This window comes from Balearica regulorum, chromosome 1 (assembly GCF_011004875.1).
Source record: "Balearica regulorum gibbericeps isolate bBalReg1 chromosome 1, bBalReg1.pri, whole genome shotgun sequence".
Taxonomy (NCBI): domain Eukaryota; kingdom Metazoa; phylum Chordata; class Aves; order Gruiformes; family Gruidae; genus Balearica; species Balearica regulorum.
This window is the reverse complement of record NC_046184.1, coordinates 198,637,395-198,662,124: the sequence shown is the minus strand read 5'-3', so window position 1 is coordinate 198,662,124 and position 24,730 is coordinate 198,637,395. Positions and strand designations below refer to the sequence as shown.

At 48.5% G+C, this 24,730-nt stretch overlaps 1 protein-coding gene and 1 long non-coding RNA gene across 3 annotated transcripts in view; both read left to right on the top strand.

Moving 5' to 3' along the window:
• Positions 1-3,404: 3,404 nt before the first annotated feature.
• Positions 3,405-4,074, top strand: LOC142599920 (uncharacterized). Its single transcript, XR_012833389.1, has 2 exons — positions 3,405-3,640; positions 3,748-4,074. It is a non-coding gene; the product is annotated as an uncharacterized LOC142599920 (long non-coding RNA).
• Positions 4,075-8,259: 4,185 nt separating this feature from the next.
• The window catches only part of FGF9 (fibroblast growth factor 9), a 28,563-nt gene continuing 12,092 nt past the window's right edge, over positions 8,260-24,730 (top strand). Inside the window, exons 1-3 of one of the 2 annotated variants that reach the window (XM_075742205.1) lie at positions 8,260-8,842; positions 9,381-9,666; positions 16,288-16,391. In XM_075742205.1, the coding sequence (XP_075598320.1) occupies positions 9,390-9,666; positions 16,288-16,391 (381 nt within the window). In that variant the 5' untranslated portion in view covers positions 8,260-8,842; positions 9,381-9,389. Of the gene's footprint in view, positions 9,163-9,380; positions 9,667-16,287; positions 16,392-24,730 lie in introns of both variants that reach the window. The other variant, XM_075742204.1, reaches the window with a different exon arrangement.

Sequence of the window (24,730 nt, the reverse complement as noted above, 5' to 3'; positions counted from 1 at the left end):
AAGGAATTTAGCGTCGATTGGTTCCACAAAACATTTGACATACTGTACACTAAACTTAGGTTCCTTGACTGGTTCCTGGAGAACTGACCTGACAGTGAGCAAGTAAAAGCATGTCCCCGGGACTCTTCTGGCTGAAATGATTTTGATTATCTGTCTCATGTGAGTTGCACCTAACACATCATTGCATGAGCCCGCTCACTGAGCCCGTTTCCTATCATCCCTTAGTTTAGTTTGATTACCTAACTTTCCAGTAATGTTTATAATGTTTATTGTCTCCTCAAGGGAAAGTCAGACCCTGCAGCTCTTGGGTGCCTGAGGAGAGGCTACATAAACTGCGACTTTTCAGTTTGGAGAGGAGAAGGTTGAGAGCAAAGAGTAAGGTGTACAAAATCATGAAGGAAATGGATAAGGTGAATGTGCAACTATTACTCACCTGTTATTCAACAGTTACAGCACAAGAATTAGGACGTATTCAATGAAACTAACAGGAGATTGGTTTGCAACTGATAGAAGAAAGATCTTTTTTACAGTAATGAACTTCCAGATCTGTTGTCATAGGAGACTATAGAGGTGAGGGGAAAGCAGGGTTAGGCAAATTCAGGGACAGCAGATACTAAAGGCAGTATGCAGGCGAGTACCTTCTGATGTCCCTCATCCAGTGGCTGTGGTTGCTGGGGGAGAACAAGGGGAACAGACTGCACAACGCGTCCAGGGACACATGTACTCCCCAGATGGTGTCTCCCACTACCGCTGTCCTAGAGAAGGTAGTGGTGTAGCCGTACCCAGGTCTCTTACAACCATGTTCATATGTTCTTATGTTAACTGCACAGTCAAACAGATCAGACACTGTCTCTCAAACCCAAAAGACAGTGTACATTTTCCATGATCTTCCACCCTCTCCAAAATGTATTCATTCATTGTCATACTTTTGCCCAGTTCCTTTATAAACTTCTGCAGATTGGGCAAACAGAAATAGCTTAAACAGAAGATGGCAGTCCTCTGTGGGGAATGGCTTAGTAATCTTACTGTCCCTCAGCTCCCCACAACTACTGTCTTCTCCGCAGCAGCTCCCTTCCTCGCTATACAAAAGGGAAGGGTCTCCAGTCTTGCTGTAAAGGTGGGAAGTTTGGGAGAAACAAGCTGAGATTCCAGTCAGAGATGCTTTTGTCTTGGCCAGTCAAAAGGAAAACATTAGTACATACCCAGGGTAATTACTTGGAGAAAATGGTTATATTCTTTTTTGTTCCTTCACATTACTGAATCAGAGTGCAGTTTCATACTGTTGAGTTATTGGTGAAATAGCAGCAGAATGATTAAGGAAATCAACAGGCCAAACCACGCAAAATATGTTAGTTATCAACAAAGTAATTGGATAGCGTTTAAGCGAATGAAACAGACACAGGCATGCAAAATATTACAAAGGATTATAATAACTGTAGCAGAGAGTGGAGGTTTCCAAGTGACTACATTCCAAGTGACCCAGCTACATTCACTAATGGCAAACAGAGGACTTTCTCATCACCACCCTACTTCAAGGAACCACAATGAGAGGGGACAGTCACCCCAGAGGTATCGGGGTTTCCCAAAGAATGGGAAATCATAAATTAGAGTGACAGGAGGAGACTTTAGAGAGGAAGAAAACAAACTCAAATTGTGAATTCTGTCAGATGGCTAACAAGCCGTATTTCATAAAAAGGATAACTTTTAAGCCTGTTGTGGTTCAGTGGTTACAACAGCAGTCAGAGCAAAAATGCAATATATAATACTGAAAATAATTTTAAAAATAGGGAGGGAGCAAAAGTATAAAATTGATTTACAGAGCGGGGAAAAGTGATAAAGTCAAACTGACAACTACAAGAAGAAAGTCACAGGTTTAAAAAGAAATGCAAATATTCTAAAACATATTTATAAAGCAAGAATTCCTAGTGATGGTGTAAGATCTTCTGTTAGATGGAGATAGTACACTTAAAATAATGTAGGAAAGGACAAAGTTTTTACTGATTTGGATCTGGGAAGGAAGATGATGATGGAGATGGTGATACTGAAATATTTTCTAATTCATTAGCAAAAACGGAGAATTTTTAGCAAACACAGGCTAGACAACTTAAACAATGGGTCTTCCTACAGTATGCCAGAACACCCCACATGAGCATGGATGTCCTCCCTTCCCCAAGCACAGCCTCCAGCTCCACTTCCATCCCCACTCAGCCGTGGGCTCACTGCGGAGCTGCCTCCAGGTCCTTTTGTGGCAGGGCCATTCCTGGGGCACCCTTGTGCTCAGTGACTGCTCCCTTCCTCAGCAGCAGCAGCTGTGGACACTCGATGTCTGCCCAGCCATTGGGGTTACGCACCCCTGTGCTCAGCGACCACGACCAGTTGAGGGGTTCACACCCATCAAAGATGAATGGTGCCTCTGAGTGCCCCATCACGGTCTTGCTCATCAGCTCTTCATGCTACTTGTTGGGCTGCTGACTCCCCCTCCCTGCTGCTGGCTGAGCGGTGGTGGGGGCAGCTCCGGCAGGAGCTCCTCATGGTGCGCTCCTCTTGCTGTGCTCCCCATCCACCCTCCGCAGCACAACCGCCTGGGGCTGGGCTCGGCCCCCGGCCTGCTGCCGGGGAGGGTGGCTGGGCTGTCCCCGGTACCGGAGCCGGGGCTCCGGGGCGAGCCCCGGGCTCTGGCTTCGGCCGGGCAGCGCTGGGCCGGGGCGGTGGCGAAGGCCGCGGGGGGCACAGCGGGGCCGCCCCGCTGGCTTTGCCCGCTAGAGGGCAAGAGAGCCCCGCACAAGCGCGGCGGGGCGGCTGCCCCTGCCCCGCAGCCTTCGGCGCCCGCCTCGCCCGGCCCCGCTCCTGCCCCGCTCCCGCCACCGCGGGGTTCCGGCGCCGCGGCCCCGCGAGGAGCCGCCCCGGGATGGCTGCTGCTGCTGCGGGCAGCCCGGCGCGGCCCCGCCGCCCGCTCCTCGGGCCAGGAGTCCCCGCGGAAGTGTCTCCTGGGGGCGGCGAGAGCCAGCGGGCCTGAGGCCTTCGTCTGGGTGCCGGGCAATGGCGGAGCAAATGTCCTGGATGGCCACGACGCCGTGGATGGAGAGGTAATCACTTCCATCGGGAAAGCTAGCGAGGCCTTTGGCTATTCCAGAAAGCAGGCGTGAAGCCATCGTGGAGCTGGCACGGACCATCGCCTTCTCCATCAGGGCGAAGGCACGCCAGCCTGCTGCGCCTGCCGCAGCACACGCAGAGCGGTAAGTGGGGGCACGCACCCAGCTCCTGCCGAGCTGGGCAAGCCGAGAGGCACCTTCTCCCTGCCCCCAGGGAGGTGACGACGCTGGCGGCTGGCTGCAGCTCCGGTCTAGCGCTGGTAAGTGGCATCCAGCTGACGGTCTGGGTATGTGCCTCGGTTGGTGTAGGAATGCCACCTCATCTTTCAGATAGTGAGCTATCTACAAAGGAAGTGTATCAGGCAAAGGAAGAACCTCAGGGACACCCTGCGGCCTGCTGGCAAACCCTGCTGAGTCTGCAGTCGCAAATCAGCACCGGCAGTATGGGAGCACGAAGAAGGCAGAAACCTCTTTGATTAGACACTGCGTGGCTCGGGCAGGAAAGGTGCACGAGGCAAAGGACGGGCAGTGGCAGACCTGATCTCACAGTGAGCAGTCCTGCGAGCCATGCCACACAAATTGCTTGCCACACGGAGGCCTCTGCGGTCACCTGCACACACGGCAGCTCTGATTTCTTCCCCTTTTCTCCTTCCAGTCAATGGCGCTTTGGCTCTTGAGCTGGAGGGACTTGCGACATCATGGACAATCAATTCATTACTAAAACCAGCAGACAGAAGCTATGTACAAATACATACATGGGAGAAATTTTAAACATATTTGGCAGCTTTCACACTTACATCACCCTATCTACCTTCAAGTATCACCAACAAGGACATGCATTCCAAAAGACTGTATCAACACCTGTGTCAATGCACTCAACTGGACCTGGCATCATTATTGTTACTTTTATACTTAAGATATCTTAGAACATGCAACCTGATAACTCCCACCCTAGGACGGTAATAAAGATCATATTCTGCCATATTCTTATTTAACGTAGATTCACTAATTCCTGTATGCGGCAAAATACCGTAATGCCGTAAGAAATCCATGTCGGCCATCCTGCTGTGAGTGTGTATTGCATGGTGAGACTGATGCTGATGTTTTCTTGGAGTTTTCCATCTAAACTGCATGTTTTACACTCCTCTGGTCTGAAAATTGGGTGAACTGGGAAACGGGTCCTTTCATGTTGTCTTCTAGGATTCTTATAGGTAATTTTTTTTTGTCATAAATCCTGCCATTTTTTCTGCAGTCTCTGAAGTGAGAAAGCAAATACATTCTTCTAGCTCAAGTTTTCTAAACTTGTAGGCACTTCTTATGTTAATCCAGTTAACCTGAATCACATGGCTAATAGTTTTTCACAAATATTTTATTTATTTCCAGGGAAGCTGATATTTCATAGTCATGACTTTCAGTAACTTTTCGTTGCTGAGATGACATGAGTTTTCTTTAGAGGATTAATTTGTGCAGCTATATTAATAGTTTAGTGCCCTCACCAGCCATTCCGGGGAAATGCTGAATCACATGTATAGTGCAGCAGGTGGGATCCATCCAGTCCTATCTAGACCTCTGTCATGCAGAAGTCTACATCTAATATAGGCTTCCTTCATACACGAGGAAGAATTAAGCATCTTTAGAGCATGAGTCATGTCATCCTAAAGTAGACGCCTAGAATAGGTCAGATGATTTGTGCCCTAAAATTGCTCCCATTTCTCTGCATTAAAGAACAAGTAGTTTAGATCTCGATGTCTCCACTGTAGCAGCCTCAAGTGAGGTGAGATGCATTAATGCCCTTATCATATCCAAGTTTATATCATGCTTCAAAGTACCCTAAAAATTGTTACTTGTAAAGAAAACTGAAAATAGCATTACTTTCTATATTATTCTCGATTTATAAAAAAGCAGCTTTTAAAAGTTTGCTGACTCAAGACATTTTAGTAAAATTGGCAAATGCCATGTGTTTCACAGGAAAGTCGTAGCATCTCTCTTTTTAATAATGTCTTCCACTTCTCCATCTGCAAAGTTGGGAAATAAATGAGTTAGATACATTGTAGGTCCAGAATAGGATCCTGTACTTTCAGTGAAATTATGCAATCCGGGGGAATAAAAAAAAAAGCCAGCCAAAAACCATTTTCTTGTGGCAGGCTGATTTATTTTTTTAAATGACACTCAAAACTTGATGTGTGAAAAGTTCATGTAAAGCTGAACCGGTTGGCAGAGTACAGGTGAAACAGTTTAAAAAAAAAAAAAAGTCATAATGCCTAAAAGTTGCCAGAGGTGTCACATCAGTGTTGTACATGTGAGGAGAACGTATGCCAGGAACTCCTCAAGAAAGGCAGGATCCTTCTGACCAGCTCTGCTCGCAGGAGTTAAAATCCTGCATAAAGCTGATGAGTAAGCTCTTGATGACTCACTGTGGCAGATGCAGTCTTTAATTCCAGGAGGGTATAAGGGAAGTGGGTGTGAATCTTGAGTAGAGGGGAGCTAGGGATGTTCCTGTCTCAGTGTCTTGGGGATAAAAGTGTAGGTTCTTAATACAGCCCCAGCTATCAGTAAAGCCAAACTTCTGTAAGGGGTTTGACATTACACATCACAGATAGATTTTATGTGAAGCAGGGTTGGAACACCACCTACTCACAGATGGGTATAATTTTGGGGATGTCCTGCATAATTCATGTGTGGCTTTGATACTTATGAGTAATTCAGACATCAAAGCCTCAACTTAGATAACACTTTTATAACACTAAACTTCCTATAGCCAATAATCTGTGGGCTTTCATTTAAGTTCCTTTAAAAAAAAAGCAACTATACCAATACTTTTGTCTTTACCTTCAGCTATTTTTCATAAGGTATGCTGGTCTGAAATACGAGATAAAAAATACTGAAGCCTGGACTGCAGAAAAAATTAAAAGTCCATATAATACTCTTTACTGGGACTAGAAATGTAAATTTTAAAGTTCTGGAAAGAAGCTGGAAGCCTCTTTCGCAGTTGTTTCTAGACTGAGAGCACATCAGCTACCAGGCCCTTCAGTCACTCTGCAATATTCCCTCTGCTTTGCCAGTGGCACAAACCTTCACTTTCCAGCAGTCCAATTTCCTAACGAGCAATTTTATGTTCTCTTCCAAGTTAGCCATTACACATGGAGAAACCTTCCCATTAATAACCGTAAAGCTCCTTTATTGTTCTCCTTCAAATCTCCTTAAAACTTCCTTCTGACACCAAACACTTGTCATTGGCCAGGCCTGTTGCTTTTTATTCTCAAGGCTGCTGTTCCCTTATCCTTCCCCCATGGGTCTGTAGTATACACCTGTTGTCTTTCATCATGGGTTAAGATCATAAGCTCTTTGGGCATAGACCATCGCTCTTATTACATGTGTCTACAGTATCCAACACAATGGGACTGTGAGCCCTCAATGGGGCCTCTGGGTACTGCCGTCATCCAGTTGATAAAGAATAATGATTTTTGACATGGTGAGTTCTGCAGTTTTTCCCAAGTCATTCTGCAGTTGTTCACGCTGATACAACCAGTGTGTGTGTGTGTTAGCAGTGTCCTTAAACCCGATATACGGGGTAAATGCTATGGAACTATTTACCAGAGAGCGTTGACTTTCCTGCTTTGGGGTTGGGGGGCTCATCTGCACTTGCACATCGAAATGTACAGACTGACACGCACCAACTGTTTCTTTTTCTGGGCTTGTACTGAACCGATGCGATGGGACCCAGCTCTGAAGCTCCTGCATCCCGTCCTTCAAATAGCAATAAAGACTGATGGAGTCAAATGAAAGGGAGGTGTCTCACGCACCACCGGCACGGAGTGTGTCACTTCCCTAAAGGTCTGCGGGGATTCAGGGCACAGCCTTTCCCTGCTGCAGTTTCTCCACTAGACATGGAAACTAGAAGTCTCTTTCCCTCCTCTCAAGTGTTAAGTCACGTTGGCAAGTGGAGGGATGCAGAAAGGCTGCACCAGTCAGAGCTGGGCTGCTGGCTTTTGTGGTGGGGAGGGCAAGGAGAGCCGCCCCCTCCACCGCATGCCCACCGAGCAGGGGGACACGCAGAGAGGCAATTACTTTTAATTAACTCCCTTGCAAAATTCTCCTTCTCTGGAGCTCCGTTTCCAGACTCCACCGACGACCTTCCTGGGCCCCGCCACCTCAGCGATGCACATCATCATTCACACCATGCAATCTCTCCCCCAGCCCCCAAGATATTAGGTTTCTTCTTTTCTCCCTGCCTCTCTCTCCCCCCACCACCCCCAAAAGAGCCCGTCTTCAGGTTTTGCATTTAATTCAAGGGGCTGCTGGAGCCGTCCCCTCCCTCATGCAAGCCTCTGCATCGTGCCCGGTCCTTGAGCTCTGCCCAAGCAACCCTTCTGCAAAGGCAGGAGACCTCTCTGTCCCTTTGCTAATTAATGCAGCTATATCGGAGCGCGGCAAAACCACGCTAACGCCAATCCTCGGCATCATACGAAGAAACAGCTCTTCCCCCCTCGCCGGGTCTCTCCTGGCGGTTTTAAATAACTTTTTTTTTTTTGGGGGGGGGGGTGGGGGGGTGGAGAACACGTACTTAGCATCGGCACCCCCGCCTCCCCCCATGCCACCTCCTGCCCGCCTCTCCCTTCCCTTCACCGCGCTCTTAAAAACTTGGGCCGAGCCCGGGCGCGGGGAGTCGCGGTTCGCCCCCGGAGCGCCCCGGGCGGCGGCGGAGGCGGCGGCGGGGCCCCGGCGCTACCCGGTCCCGCGGCGGCATCCCCGAAACCGCCCCCTCGCCCCGCACCCAGTTGGGGACCGGCCGCCCCCGGCAGCGCAGGGGCAGAGCGGGGAGGGCTGCGGGCTGCCGAGGCGGGGGGCCGGAGAGGAGAAGGAAAAAAAATGCGGCGTGGGCGATAACGCCCCCCCCCCCCCCCCCCCCCGGCTCCCAAACTTCCCGCGACCCCGCCGGTTTGCCTTCCGGAGCTGAGTTTGAACCCCGCTTGGGACAGCGGCAGCCCGGTTACCTGAGGCGCGGTCCGGCCGGCCGCGGGCTGGGGCCGGGGCTGGGGCCCGTACTGCGCTGCCGGGCGGCCGCGCCTCCGCCTCCCCTGCGGCGGGGCAGAGCGGCGGGGCCGGGGCCGGGCTCCGCTGGCGGGGCGCTGCCCGCCCTGCTCCCCCCGCCAATGTCAAGGGGGACTCGGGCTATGCGGGCATCTCCCCAGGAGCCCGCTTCCCGCAGCGGGCGGGCTCGGTATATTTAGCATCGCGCCGCTTTTTTTCCTCCCCCGAAGTTTCGCCCACTTATTTATTTATTTGCCTGCGTGCGCCGCGCTGCCGCAGAGCAGTAAGAGCCGCTCCACGCCGTGCCTAGCGCTGGAAGCGGCTCTGTATTGCAGCAGGTAGGGCTGAGCGCTAGGACCTCGGAGAATCCTTCCAGCAGCAATCAGGACTACCTTAAACCCAGCCCAATGCCTCTTCCTGCGCCACTCTGCGTGCTGGATGGAGATCCACAGTCAAGAGCTGCAGCTCAGTGCTGGAGTACAACATTTCACAGGGAGCCCTGCAGAAGCAACACCTGTTTCGAGCCAGCCAAGAAAGACACAAGCACTTGTATGTTGCTGCTTTGCTTGTGGATCGTCAAAAATCCTAAACCAGTGGACATCTGCTGAGCCTCCTGAGAATTCTGGATAATAGATTTGGACGTCAAAAGTTTTTTTTTTCTTTTTCTTTTTTCCTTTTTTTTTTTTTTTTTTTTTTTTGGATTTATCTCAGCCAACAACGTGAGATTTCCCCCCTCCCCCTTTGCAGGATTCATGCTGATGTATGCAGTCTGTTATAGAGTAAAAACAGCGCATGCCTTTCTGGAGTCAGAATCCATAAATCCTGACGTAGCCTGTGCATCTTAAAAAAAAAAAAATCCCTATAACGCCTAGGTATTTAAGTTGCTATGGTCATTCTTATCTTAAACCAAATGGAGAAACTACGGATTTTTTTCTTTATTACAGTTGGATGGGCTGAAGACCGTATTGCTTGCTAAGAGCTGGGGATATATGCATTTATATAGATATACACATCTATATGTTTATAAATATGTCAGTGTGTGAGTATAAAGTGGTGGTTTCTTAGACTAACTGGTTTGACCTTGAACCTGTACCAGTCAAAACAGAATATTACTTTTATTTATGCATTTAATGGATTGAAGAAAGAACATTTTCTCTGTAACTGCGCTAGGGAGGGGAGAGGAGTGGAATATACCTAATCTTATATCTCCTGGGTTTGGCACCATCATTATTGTTTATTCTTATTCTCTAAAAGCAGAATCTTCTGATGGCTCCCTTAGGTGAAGTTGGGAACTATTTCGGTGTGCAGGATGCAGTACCCTTTGGGAATGTGCCCGTTTTGCCGGTGGATAGTCCGGTTTTGTTAAGTGACCACCTGGGTCAGTCTGAGGCAGGTGGGCTACCCAGGGGGCCTGCGGTCACGGACTTGGACCATTTAAAGGGGATCCTCAGGCGGAGGCAGCTATACTGCAGGACTGGATTTCATTTAGAAATCTTCCCCAATGGTACTATCCAGGGAACCAGGCAAGACCACAGCAGATTTGGTAGGTATTATCCTTAACCCTTTAGTGGTCATGTGATGAAATAATGGGGCAGAACTGCGGGCGGGGGGACGGCGGGGGGTGCGAGGCGGGCGGGGAGGGGGGTTTGTGCTGCTGGCTGATCCGCCGAGGGAAAAAAAAAATGAATGTGTCCGGGATTGCAGATGTACACAAGCGGCACCACCGCAGCGGAGCAGGAGCCCTCGCCGGAGTCGCCGGCTGTTCGGTAGCGATGTTTGTGTAGCCCCAAGTTCTGCTTAGGAGCAGACACGTACTGGGAGGTGGTGGTGGCGGTGGTGGAATTTTTGCTCAGGACGTTTCTGCCGAATGATTTGATTTCGCGAGTTTAAAGGGGTTTTAATCATTAACCACTACAATTTAAAATTCACCGAGTTTCCTGAAGGGAGTGGCTGTCGTCCTGTACGCAAATTAACGAGGGCTTTTCTTTCGTTTTCTCTGCCGATTACCTGCCCTAGTAACTGCCTGAATTCCAAACCCAGCCTATTTCGCTTCTCGGCGAGGGATTCACTGGCAGCGCCGGCCGATCGGCAGCGGGGCTCGCCGCACGCCCGGCCCCGCACCCCGCGGCCGTGGGGCGCTGCCGGTGCCCGGCGCCCCGGTAAGGAAGGGAGCGCAGGTGGGGTCCGTGCTCACCCGTAACCCGCCGGGAAGCCCGCACCAAAAACCTGCCTTTCCCGAGCTGTGTGGCGTGTCAAGCTGGCAGCGAATTTGAAAGAGCATTCCCTGGATTTCATTTCCAGGGGACGCTATTTGTGACTCAGCAGCCAGGGCTGGAGGGCTCATGGCTTCGGCCGCTCTTGAGAGCCTGTGCATGCCCACATGCACACGCACACGCGAGTCAAGTGGGCCTGGAGCTTCTTTGCTGCCAGGGAGACTGTTAAAGGCCCGGCAGATTGAATATACGAAAGTAACTAAACCAGCCTGGATGAGCTGATTCTTTGGGGTTTTTTTTTTTTTTTTAAGGAGGGGTGAGGAAAATATGCCAGGTTAGCTTGCCACGCTCCCAGCTGTTGGAAGGAGTTAACTTGTGAGTGAACCAACCTGACAGCACTTAAATTCGGTCGTAAAAACAAAGTCCTGTGGTGATTTTTTTTTTTTTCTCTCCGTATTTTAATGCCAGATGTTGAACGATATCTAAACTGTATTTTATGGCTTTGTGAAGCTGTTTAGATAATGCCGGTGTTGTAGGAGATGATCTCCGAAGGGCGCAGAAGGGAAGGGGCGGGGGGGGGGGGCAGGGAGAGGGCTCGCATGGTCGCAGGTTTATCGTCCATCCCCCGCCAGCCGCTGCTCCCTGACACTCTCACGCTGCTCCCAGGCTCTGCTTCACTCCCACGCCGCCCGCCCGGGTTCCCCGAAGCGGGGGGGGGGGGGGGGGGGGGGGGGGGGGGGAGCGGCGCGGCCCTCCCGGGGTCGCGACATCCACGCTTGCTGGCGAGAAAAAGTGCGGGAAGTGTTTTAGGCGGCCGCGCAGTGCGGGGAATGGGGGAATTGTGCATCGAGGCGTTTTCCTTGACACGGGCAGACGCCGTGCGTAGCTGCCGAACTACAGCCGCAGGTTTCCCCCTGCCCGCTGCGGGTGCGGGCACACGGAGGGAGGCGGGCGCGGTGCGGGGCCGGCGGGGGAGGCGCGGTGCGGGCCGCGGCAGGTGTAGGGCGGCCGCGCCGCTGCGCGCACCGGCAGCCGGGGCTGCGGGGGGCCGGCACTCCGCGGGGCCCCGCCGCCCCCCGGAGAAGGGCCGCCAGCTGTTCTCTTCGCAAGGCGGCGGTGACCACATTATTCGCGGCGTCTATTTTTAAAAATGGCTTTCCAGCCGCAGTTGTAGGAAGCTGACAATTCCGAGGGGCAGCTCTTCCAGCCCTTGCAGCGCCTTGGCTTTAAATAGATTCCGCCCCCCCCCCCCCCCCCCTTCTCGGTTTGATCGCCCTCTCCTTCCCAGGATGCACCCTTGGGATAACTCTTCTCCCGTGGAGTGCGCCGGTGATGCCCTTGCTCGGTCCGGGGTTGGCCAGACCGGGCACGGCAAAGCCATGGGATGCGTCGGGGCTCCCGGCTTATTTGGGGACGGAGAGAGGATCTTGGTGCTTTTGTATCGGTGCCGTGACATTGCTGTTGTGTTTGCCGGGAGGTCACCGAATAGCAGATGCTATTTGGGTTTCGGTGATTGTAAAGTCTTCTGATGATCCTGGGAAGGTCTGCATCCCAACTCGGGAGCTGCCCGGCGGAGAGCGGGCTAACTTGGTTTCCTCTGGGCGTCTGCGGGAAACCTGCGTGTGTGTGTGTGTGTATGGGGAGGTGGGGGGACGAGTCAGAAGGAAGTTTTCCTCCAGGAATAAGGAGGACAAAGAGAAAACCCCGGGGGCTGCGCGTAAACTCCTCGCTGGGCTCTGCCCTGTGGGAATCCCCCTCCGCGCGCGCACACACACACACGCACACACACCTCTGGAGAGACATCAGATAAGAGTAATTCTTTTGTGATGCTATGTTGGATGTGTGCCTATTGCATACAATAAACCGAGCCATATTGTGTGTCTATACTCGCCCGGTTCTGGGAGCCCTGGCATTTCGCAATTCCTGCAGCAAGATGTCCATCTCTGAAAGAAAAGCTCCCCGGGAGAGCCTCGCTCGGTCTCCCCCCGTAATGCGATCTCAGGTGATCAAAGTCTTATCTCTCCTGGGTGACAAAAGAATTTTTTTTTTCATGCAGTCTCCTTTAGTCTAGGGCATTTGCTAGACAGTGGAGTCATTGTAAATTCAGGAACTCTGTAACAGCGGAGAGGCGTGCCTCTGTGCGTCAGCACAAGTACTGCATGCACAGCATTAAAAAAATAGGAGCATGCAGGAAAAGGAAAAAAAAAAAAGCTTGTCAGCAGGTGACCTCCGCTCCCCGGGACCTGCTGCTACAAGGAACCGCTGCGTTCATCATCTGCGGGAGCCGCGCAGCAGCCCGCCCTCCCGCCTCTCCACCTCGCCCTGCCCGCTCCGGCTCCCGGGCTGGCGAGGCGGGTTCAGCGCCGGGGAGGGCGCGGAGGGCGGCTCCGGCCGGGGGCTGGGGGCTGGGGGGTGTCCCTTCCGCTGCTGGATGCGGGGGCTGGGGCTGCCCCCCCGCATCGTGCTGTCTCCGGGGAGATCCGGCAGACCGGGGCGGGGGGGGTGGGGTGTGCTGCGTGCGGAGGGGTCTGGCCCACGAGAGTGGAAATTGAGGAACAGGTTTTAGGGGGAACAGCCCTCGCAGTGTTCCCCGCTATTGAGCGTCGCAGAGGGGAGGGGATGCAGGCTGGCTGGCTGGGACACACACACACACACACACGACACTATGGCCTATAAAAGCCTAAAACTGAAGCAGGGCCCTGCTGCCTCCTTGGGGGGCTGTGGCTGTCTGGGCTCCCGTCTCTTAATTGGCATCATGTGGGGGAGCGGGCGGCGCGGTGACAGCTGCGACAGGCGGGACGCATCCCGGCGGAGCGCTCTGCTCAGCCGAGCGCCGCAGCCCCGGCCGAGGGGCGGGAGGCGGCGGGGACGGGGGGGTCGCCGGGGAAGCCCCTGCTTTCGCCCCATCACCGGGCTGACCTCCCGGCAGCATCTTAGCCACGAAGGGCTCTGGTATCTTCTCCTCTCTGCTCTGCCCTGGGTGAATGATCGCTTGCTAAATCCACGGCAGCCCAGCTCCAGTGACCGCGCTCTGCCTGCAGGTCCTCCGCCGCTTCCCTTCTCTCTGCTTCCCCTGGAAGTCGTACAAAGAAGTGGCTGGCAAAGATGCTTGTTTTTACCGTATCCATTGTCGCAGATGACATGTTAGGGTGCTAAGTGGAAGCTAAACTGCTTCAATCCAGCAATACAAAGAGAGCCTATATATAGCCAAAGACAAAAATGTGCAAAGGGCGGAACAGCAACAACAAAAAGATCTGTAGTTGCAGAGATGTTCGTTGCTTCAAGCCAAGGCAAACGCTTCTGAAGGTCTGAGAGCTAAATGAGATGAAGGTTAAAATTTCACGTTGTGTGAACGACCCACCTCCTCTGCCCTGTGAGCCTGGCAGGAGAGCAGGGCTGGCCTTCGCAGCCAGGCTCGTGTCCTGCTCCCTTCCAGCGTGGCCGAAGTCGGATCATATGGAAGAAGGGCTGATGTGGGCATGTAAAGGAGTAACTTCGCCCAAGACTTTCTAACCTCTTTGTGGAGGAGTGGGTCTTTGCCTTGAAGTGGTTTCATTAAAGAAAATGTTTAATGTCTGACAAGAAGACAGTCAGCATCCCATGTACTGAGGCAGTTATTTCCTCTCTCCTTTTTTCTCTTCCCCATTTTTAGCTATAAATAGGGCCCTAGCTTTTGAATTTTGTAGCTGTTCTGATTTTGGTTTGGTCCAGCCTCATTTTGAAGGGGAATGTCTATTTTAGTACTTGGGACCTGAACCAGATATTATCTGTATGTTATAGAAACTATACAGTGAAAATATTCACAGGAGTGTTGGGCCAAATCATGCAATCCTTAAACTGGCAAGACTTGTGTAAGACTGCATACTTGGCCCCAGATAATCTCTTGTAGGACTTAACAGCATGGCACATAAAACTTGCTGTGAATAGGCTTTTGAATATTTCAAATGAACAAGTCTCTATTCTGATCTCAAATATGTGGATGTGCTTTGCCAAGTACCTTAAATTCATCTTCTGCGCTTACAATAGGACGTGACAGTGCTTTTTTGTTCCTTTGACACACTAAGCGGCATGCACCCAAATATTTGAGATGGGGACAGCAATTAAAGTCTACATTTATACTGATGAGAAAGATGCCAGACTGACTAACTTAGCTGTAGTATGGTGTATTACAGACTTAACGTAAGATTGCTTGGTATTCTTAATGTATCAGGTAATATGATAGTTTGGTAAAAGCTTTACAGAAGAAGCCTTAGTAAGAAATCTGAAAGTATTTCATGTCCAGATATAACGGGAATGTTTAAATTGTTTCAATGGATCGATTGTATGTGAGATACTACATATACCAGATAAACAGCATGCTACCACTTTTTATTACTTAAAAAAAAAAATAATCCAGAATTACAAAATATTTCCTCCAAATATTTTTGATTTGTGCATATGTAGAGAGTAATTTAAGATGCCCAGGCCTTAAAACAGGGTTATCAAAACAGTAAGACTATGGTGTTTGTAGTACTGAATAATATATAAGGTAATGATCAATAATCCCTTACAGGGAATACATTTCATCTTTACATTAGCTTGGCTATAAATTTTCCCTATTGGCTTCAACTTGTGCTGTGTTAGATTTATGTGATTCATGCCTGTTATTGATTAGTGCTGAACTATTTTGCGGGAGATGCCAAATTAATTGTTGAAAAAATCCATGAAAGTGCTTTTTTATTGGCCACGTGAGGCACAACACATACTACACTGCTATTTTATTATTTCATGTAAATATAGTTTCCAATAAGCTTTAAAAATAGTTACGTGGTGTGCTTAGACATGAAAATTTACAAAACATATTGAAAATCCTACTCTGTGCTTTATTTTGTGGCTCAGAAAGTAGCATAACGCAGCACTGTGCTTCTCAACGTTGCTGATAACTCCTGTGAGATCAGTACCGTCTTACATGAATGCTCCCAAATAGGAAGCAATTCCCTTTTTTTTTTTTCCCCACAAGACTTCCAGGTTTATGCAAGGTTTGGCTGGTAGCATCCTCATTGAAGGAGGTAAGCAATTTGCAGGGAAGGCTGCCAAAAAACCCCCCAAACCCTCAGAACCAGATGAGCTGATATTTGATACAGACACTTAGTGTACCGTGCACATTGATGGTGAACCTGGGAGCTTTGCAGAAGCAGTGCTTCTCTGCAAAATGTTCTTATCTCCAATGCACAAATGTCTGTGTGAGCTTGCTGTTATGTGCACAGGAAGACTTAATAATTGATGCGCTATTACTTAGGTTCAGAATATTTTAGTTTTCAAATTTGAGATGAGTGAAGAATAACACACCAAAGAGATGGTTAAGAATATCTAGAAAGAAATGTGTGAGAGACTGGACTATACTAAGGATTTTCATTTCTCAAGCCTCTGGAAGATCATATTGTGAGTAAATCTTTCCGCATATTCCCGATTCATTGATGCCTGGAAGCAGATCTTTTGGTTCCATGTGTAACATTGTTGTCATCTCACAATTCTGATTCAAATGTATTTTTTCAGAATTTATTTTGTAAGCCAAATTTTATAGGTTCTTTAATACTACTAATTTTGGCAATCTGAAAGCTTGGGTTTTTTTCTTTTCTTTGAATGTATTATTTGTTGTAGAAATCAGAATATGACTGAGCTTTAGATTTGTGTTCAGAAATGAGGAGAAAGATGAAGAATAATCTTTTAATTTGGTATGTAAGTGCTGTCTGCAATGCATCATTCTAGCAGAGACTCAAAGGACTTCATTGTCCAAGTAACATACTTTAAAATATATCCATTTGTTCCTCATCTTCCTCCAAACAACTCTGAAAATGGAAAAGCACCTTTGAAAATAACTGCTTGTTGCTCAGGGATCAGTCACATCTGAAAAAAAAAATCTTTCAATGGAAACAACATATACATTGTTTGTTTTTTCCTGCATTTTATAGGTATACTGGAATTTATCAGTATAGCAGTGGGCTTGGTCAGCATCCGAGGAGTCGACAGTGGACTTTACCTTGGCATGAATGAGAAAGGGGAACTGTACGGCTCGGTAAGTTCCCGCTAGCCTTGGGCAGTCATGCTCCTTACATTCCGTGGGGAAAATACTTGCTAGCTCCTACAAGCCCCCGTTGCACTAGGTGCCGTACGAGCACTGTTTCTGCTCTAACAATCTTGCAGTCTCATTCGAAACAAGACCCCCGTGGGTGGTATAATGAATACGGGAGAGGGAAAAGGTGACAAAATCAAGAATGAGTAATAATGCGGACGGATGACAATTTAGATAGAAGCAATGGAGACTCATGGCCAGACTTAGTCACGGAAGACTAAAGGATGTACTGTAAGATTTGTGAACGTGTCCTTTCAGTAGAGACCTAAACCGAAATGAAGTCGTTGCCTTCTGTGTGTAGGCAGAGAGCTTTCTAGGAATTGACAAAAGGAAGTGTGTGGGGAGGTGAAGGGTGACATGTGGATGAAAAAATGAGAAACAGGAGCAGATAAAAGTTATAAAAAGTGTAAGAATGAGGGCAAGAGGCTTGATGGTCTTGTCCTGAAAGTTCAGCTGGTGCTCCCTGAGTGATAGCAGCAGGAGTGAGTAAAGCTTGGCATTTCAGACGTGGGAGTTAGGCTGGCAAACCAGCCTACCTGCAAGCCTACCTGCAGCTGGTGGGTGACTGTTCTTGGCAACATGGGCTGTCTTGCAGCAGATGAGTGTGTGTGTGCGCGTGCGATGTGACCCTTACCTGGGAATACTTGAGACATCTGACGTGCACAGGGGTTCACATCCTGGGTAGATCATGGACAGGGGGAGTCTGAAATTGAGCAGGTGACTTCTCAAATAGTAGAAGACAACCTCTTCTAGCAGTGAAGTTATCAACCTCCAAAGTTGACAAGGACTAGGAAAGCAGTTGTATTTGAGGAAGAGGGTGGCAGGTTCGAAGAGTAAGCAAATGTGTGAAGTGAAGGGAGGCTGTGTATTCACTGAGGTTCATCAGAAACACAGAGAAGAAGCTGACAATGGTCGACCAATGGTGTAAATGTTGCAAAGAGAGACACTCAAAAAGGAGTTAAAGTGATAGAGCGTGGCTTTGGGTGTAGCTGAAGACACCTGTGTCAAGGGAAGTAACGGTAACTGGGAAAAGGGTGGGGAGGGAACTGAGTGGGACAGCAGTGGGAGTGGGAGGAAACATGACATGGTGATGAGTGCGCATGTGAAAACAGACGGAGTAAGAGGGCAATCCAGCTTCCTTATACCTGATCCATGGAGGAGTGTGAGGAAGTGAGACCAGGAAGGTCCAAGCAGAAGGACTTTTATGAGGGTGTTCAGGTTCACTGATCCCTTTCTAGTAACATTTTGTGTGAGAGGGGGAAGTTAGAGAGGGGAAGGGGACTGTCTTCTGAGGAAAGAGCAGCCTAGGGGAGGGAACCAGAAGGTACAGATCATGACAGTATATGTGGGAGGCAGAAAAAGAGGTGGTAGAATGAGGGGCAAGGCTGGGATGGAGAATGAGTGGACGTGAGAGAAGGGGAGATGCAGAGATGGTGAGAACCAATGAGTGGGAAAGGCCAAAGGAAAGGGATTGAGCATAAATGGCAGTGTGGAGCAGGAAAAGGTTGGAAGGACGGAGAGGAAGAGAGAAAGGGAATGGATGCAATAACAGATGTAAACAAGTTGCCTGTGAGGAGTGAGTAAGTTGTCATAAATCACAATCCTCGTGCAGCTGATGAATGGGATAAAGAACTGGGAAGTCATGAGCACTTTTATGGTTCAGTTAGGCAGCAAAAAGGCAGAACAACAACAGTAATATGAATCAGTAATGTTGATAATCATCAGTAAGAGTAATTGTTTAAACAGATAAACATAGTGAATCAGTTACCCTACACTTCAGATATTCAGAAAAAGAAAATGTGGTTATTAATAGAGCTTAAATGCATAGACTTTGGAAAGCAAATGTTACCTCACTTTTCTGTGCAATTTATATTTTGTGTTTGCAATATGTTTGACTGTCAGTGAATTACTCAAAACATTCTTTGCTGAAGAAATATGCACAAGAAATTCTTTGTAAATTACTAAGCTCACTGCGTTAATAAAATAGTTGTTCCATTAACAGCAGTTCTATAGAAGCCTGCTTTCCTAGGGGTTTGTGTCTCACAATCCAAGACATGGGTCCCCTTACCTTCTGTCCCTGCAGTAACACAAATTCCCCAGGCTTTTGTGTTTCTTGCATGGAGAAAGAGACAGTGTTAGCTGTCCATGCTGACTGGATTGTCAGTTTGCAGGATTACATAGCTCACCACTCCCAAGTGGGACGTGCAAATGATTTCTCTTCTTTACCCTGCCTCTGATTAGTCGCAAAACTGATAGGAACTTAATTTTCTTGAAGACCTTTGCCTCCTGATTGAAACTGGTTGAAAAGCTAAGGAAGGACAGGCAGGCAGATGGATGTACGATGTAATTGGATAACTTCTTTTCCCTAAGAAATGATGCTAAAAATATGAAGCCATTCATAATGGAGAACCGGCAATCTATAGGGCCAGAATGCAAAGTTCAGGTTAAAATCTGATGGATGATATGGCTTATTGTCAGCCTCCAGAGATGGGGCATACTAAAGAGTGATGGTAATTGAATTACATTACTTCCAATGAAATATAACCTCTAATGGCTACTCAGTGTGATGATGCTTTAAAGCCTTGTCAACACTAGCAATCCTAGTGCCTATATTTCAGCAACTGTCAGCTCTCATAGAAACACTGAGATAAGCAGGCCTCAGAGCAGATTTTCGTGTAGAATTGGTTGGACATTTTTAAGTGACAGTGTTTTGCTTTTGGTTTTGGTGAAAAAATGCAATTAATTGAAAATGAAGTTCTCTGAAGGGAATAAATGTTGCAGTTTGAACCAGAAGCAAGGCACAATCCAGCACTGAATTATCTTTCTGGCAAGAGAGAAGATCGGTTTAACTGAAATTAGTTTTGAGACTGATATGTGATAGACTTAAGTGCAAGTTTTTCACCTGAATTAAGCGGAGCGGTCACTTGAGTTGAACTGTTGTGTAGCACCAGCAAGTTGTCCTTGTGCTGCCTGTGCTGGGAGGTGGGTCCCCCTGTCTTGGTTTCTTCACTGAGGGCTGTGAATAACGCCAGCTTTGTCATGGAGCAGGTACACTTGTGAGGCTGTGAACGTGTTTTCTAAGGTGGGAAAAACTGTTTCCCATGCACAACTGAATAGCAGCCTAAGAAATACCTGGTCCTGTTCTGTGTCAGCATTATAGATCCAAGCAGGTGTGTTTCTGCAAGCATTCAGTACTGCGGCACTTGACGCTGCCGGAATAGATGTCCTGTGTCTATGACACTATATTCAAATTACTGCATGAAAAATATATTAGGTGTGAATCAAATCAGCGACCTAAAAGACTATCCTTCTATACTTGTGTTTGAAACATTTGGCACAGGAAAATTTTTCCCAGCATATTTGTGGTGCCACTGGAGATGGGACATATGGCGAAGCAGAGCAGCCAGGATGGGTGATCCCTGCCAATTTTCATGAAAGGCAACAGTAAAGGCAGTTTCAGCATATCTTGATCCAGAGATGTTCTTCCTGGCCTTCTCAAAGTGCTGCTTTCCTCCTAGATTAGCTGCCTGACAAACTCTTCCCAACTTGCCACTGTTACAGGGAGCAGTTCCTGCTGCATCTTCTGGTTAAAAGAGCACAGGGACTCTCATGCTGCTCTCAGGCAGTGATGTATAACACAGGGTGGCTGTTCTCAAGTCCCCCCTCATCCCACAGATTTAGCCAGGGAAAGCTGAAGATGTATGTACGTGGTACTGCAGAGAAGCCAGCGGTAGCTCCGTAGCGATGACTTGGAGGCTGGTTAGTGACAGCAGCTTTGTCTCCCGTCTCGCTCTCTTCCTGCTCTCCCTTTACCTTGCTTTCCCCTTGCAGCCTGCAGCTATGACTCATCATGTTTCACAACAGCTACTGTGCTTGTCACTGGAGAGGAGGAAAAATCCAAACTACAGATAGGACCTGGTGTTAAGACGAGACACAAAGACCTTTTTCCTTCCCGAGTGCCAAATGGGTCTTGCCAACACCTCTGGCAAGAGTGTTAGCAAATGTGTCTTAGCTGTGCTGCTCGGTGTCATGCCATGGAGTGAGGGAGGTCTTTCTGATCAGTCTCATGACCTTCATGCCTTCGTGGGCTGTCCCCACCCTCACGCTGCCCTGCACTGCTGTCCTTGGGAATATCAACAGTTGGCACCCATATGGCAGGCAGTGATGAGCACCCACACGACGGGGTGGTATAATGAAGGCCTCTGAGGTAGTCCTGTGCTACCTTGAGCACAGCAGGACTATGGGACACCCTTGCCTCAGCAGCCCTTGCTGTCCCGGGCTCTCCTGCAGCGGAGGGCTGTGCTACATCCTGCTGCTGGCATCCCTGACCCACCTATCTCCTATGGACACGGACCTGCCCCACTCCTCTTCTCAGACTAGATATAAGGAAGAAATTTTTTATGATGAGTGGGGTGAAACACTAGAACAGGTCGCCCAGGGAGGCTGTAGATGCCCCATCCCTGCAAACATTCAAGGTCAGACTGGATGGGGCTCTGAGCAAGCTGACCTAGTTGAAGATGTCCCTGCTCATTGCAGGGGAGTGGACTAGATGACCTTTGAAAGTCCCTTCCAACCCAAACTGTTCTATGAATCTGTGAAATGCTGGTGTCTCCATTGCTTCTTGTGTTGTTGGCAGGTGGCAAAAAGCAGCTCAGGTTGGATGCTCAGGAGGAAAATTGGGACTTGGAAGGTCTGGAACAGCTATAAGGGAAGCTGTGCTGGAGGGAGGAGGAGGGCAGGAGGGGAGATGGAGTTGTTGGGGAAGGAGGAGAGGGCTGGGAGTGCTTGGAAGGAGAGGGGAGGGGAGGGGGAGAGAGGCTTCACGTGCCCACAAAGCAGCTGGGACAGAGCCTAGATCTGGAGCCAAGGAGGGAGGCTCCTCACCTCTGAGTTTGAGACTTACAGGGTATGTACAGCAAAGAGAGATTTAGGATTGCTTATAACAGGGTAATAAATTGCTGTCCTTCAAAAAATGCACTGAAAACTTGTTTGTCCCAATGTTTTTGGGACACTGAACCTGCCTTTTGCTCCTAAAACTACTGGGGAGAGGGTGGAGGAGGAGAGAGAGAGTACTGTCCTTGAAGAAACATGTTTTCCCAGTAAGTGTGCGGGGAGGTGACGGTACGCCTCGTTATTGTCCCAGCAGGGCTGCACCTGCAGTGGTTTGTGCTTTTGTTTGGGTGCCCACAGTCCTGGAAGGACTATGCAGCTACGAAGATGGGTGAACACAATTTTTTTTATTTTGACAAAAAAGGGACAATTTTTCATAGTTTACTGAAAATTGCTTGGTGTAGGTAAGGATTTGTTTTGCTGTATTCTAAAAATATCTTTTATGTTCCCGTGCAAATAAGGGAAGGGAATTGTTCAGCCTTTCAAATGGTAGGTCAAGGTGCACGGAAACAACGTGAAATAAAAAACAAGTTGAAGGTGCATGTTGGGAACAGCATTTGGGCCAAGTATATGGTCACTGCAGATATCTTAGAATAGAATAGATAAATAAATTACCCTGGAGTATCATTCACACTTTCCTGTTAGTGTTAAACACCTCTGATCTAAAGCAATTCCATATTCTTCAGATTGACTTTTTTTTAATGATCTGGATTATCTGCCCATCAACGTACATGCAGACGCCTGTGGCTGAGGTGAGCCTGGAAACAGGACAGTTGCAGAGCACAACAATTTTCGGAGGGAGAACTAAATGCAATTTCCCTGAGCGAAGGCACAGACTTCTAGGCTGCGAGTGGTCAAATCCCAGGAGGGGTAACGGCTTCAGCAGCAGGTTTAACACCCTTCTACTTGTGTGTAAAATAATGAAGTGCCTTTTGGTAAATGGTACAAATGGTGGAGAGGCAGAGGGCAGTTCCTGGGGCGGCTGAGTCACGAGGAGCGGTCAGGCTTCCCACACGAGCAGCACTGCTCAGGAAAACCTGGCACCCCCGTGATCAAAAACCCAGTGGTGTCTTTTAGCAGTAACAGCAACTCGTGTCTTCCTGAACTAATCCGCTTTAAGCAGAAGAGTTGTAAGAAGCGAGCCTGTAGCTAATTTGAAAGGGCAGACTTTGGGATCTGAAGAGGACCAGTTTGAAAAGGTGCTTATGGCTCTAAATGTGAAGGAAACTTGAACTTTGTCAGAGATGTAGAAATCCTGTGGAAACAGTATCCCAGCAGGGGTGAAACTGCTGGGAAGGATTTGGAGACTGTAGGCACTTGGCAGATGGTCTGTGAGGAATGGGAGAAGGGCAGGTCGCAGAAAAACACGTGTCTTAGAGGTGTAGAAGCACGGGGATAAAATGGAAATTGCTGCAGTAAAGCTGACTGGGGCCCTGGAACGTATACTAAAATATAAGGCAAAAACTTTTTAAGCTGTATAAATGAAAAGGGAACAGGAGTCTTTACAAACATGGTGTATTCAGGCAGGAGTGTAAATGCAATATAGTCTGAATGTGGCTGCTAACTGGGCTAGCCAGTGTTTCTGACAGACTCCTTGGGGCGGTAACATGGGGCTGGGGGATTCCCTGTCGTGTGACGAAGAAAGGCAGCAGGGGCAGCTGACGCCACGGCTACAAGAAGTGGCTATTTTCCCTCCAACCATCCATCCCCTCCCTTTTGCTGGCACAAGCGTTTCTGTTGCTGCCTGGTGAACTGAAGCGGGGATCTGGAAAACAGTCTGGCCAAGCAGAGGAGTTGTCTTCGTCCACAGTGGTTCCCTCCCAGGTCACTGCAAGGTGTGGTGCAAAGGTGGGAGCAAACCCAGGTGAGGGTGGGTTTGCTTCTCTCCGAGGCAATGCAGGTGTTTGCCACCCTCGAGTGTTTGTGGACCTCTGGCCATGTGGTTTGTGTTTGGTGGGGGGCACGATCGAGGGAGCTGGAGGGCTATCGGTCTGACTCGGGTTGTGCTCGGGGCGTAGGAACATGCTTTTAAATGAAAGAGTAGAGGAGGACCTGGAAGTACATGCAAGATGAGTTTAATGAAGCTGGATAAATAGTTTCAGGCAAGCCTGAATTTTTGGTAGGAATATCTTTGTCTAGAAATGGGCAATACGGTTGTGCTAAATCTGCAGGGCTATGTCAGGTATGATCCGCAGAAGACAGCATTTGCTACAGTGGGTAAAATGGGTGTTAGTAGAAGACTAGTATGATAGATGGTGAAAAAATGAAAAGGAGACAGCAATGGGGAGTATTAAAAAGTATTAGATTGGAGTGAAGCTATTAGTGGAGTTTTTAATGGATTGGTCCTTGGGCTGGTTTTATTCCCTGGTTTTATTAGGTACATTAAACATGTTGTCATAAAAAAGTAGTAGTGTGCTATTGAAATTGTTGCAAAGTTAGGAAGTATTTTCACCACAGAAGGCAGCCTCACAGAAGGGACTTGGTGACCTAAAGTGCCCAAAATGTTTACACATGGGGCTCAGGGAGAGCTCTATCAGTGCCACTGCATATGGCACCGGTAGGATCCAGTCTAAATGCAAAGTGCAGTCGGTCACTTGTGTTAAAGAAGATGAATTGAAACTGAAACAGGTGCAGAAAGTGCTTACTGGGATGATCAGAGGGATGAAAAGACTATCAAGTGATAAGAGTCCAAAGATCTTGGCTTATTTAGCCTGTAGAATGAAAACTGAGACGGTACGGTCTTGGCCTCTGTAAATACATAGGGGTTTAACACCAAGGAGAGAAAAAGGCCCTTGAAATAGAGGACAAGAATGAATTGGTTTGAATGGCTCACAAGAAAGCTTAGGCCAGATAAGAGGAAATTTCAGGTCATGAGGAAGTAAGATTTTCACCTGGCCTTAGGAATTTTTATGGGGAGGTGGGAGATGAAGCATAAATGTTTTCTCTTGGTAGGAAACAGCTTTGTAATTGTGGTCATTTTCTTTGTGGAAGCCACAGGTCTGAGAAAAGCCCTGAAACTTTAGTTACTTGGGAAGGTTTGTCCACAACCTCATCTACTTCCCCTTTGCAGATAGCCTCTCCCTGAATGTGGATGGGCAGCCTTGCTCGAAGCTGCGTCCCGTTAAACGGTGCTCCTCACAGGTACCAGAGTTGGAGCTGGGGGCAGAAACTGCAACCCCCTCAGCAAGGCGTGGATTCCTCAGAGAAAAGGTTTTTGAGGTGTGGGTACCGATGTAGGAAGAATTGATAGGTGATTCCATACACTTAACAGAGGTAATATGGGAGAAAGCTCTGCAAGAAACTGCAGCTTTTGTGGTTCTTTTTAAATTAAGGCTTCAGTCTGTTTTTTAAATCAGAACTTCACAGATTATAACACCTATCACCAAAGAGGG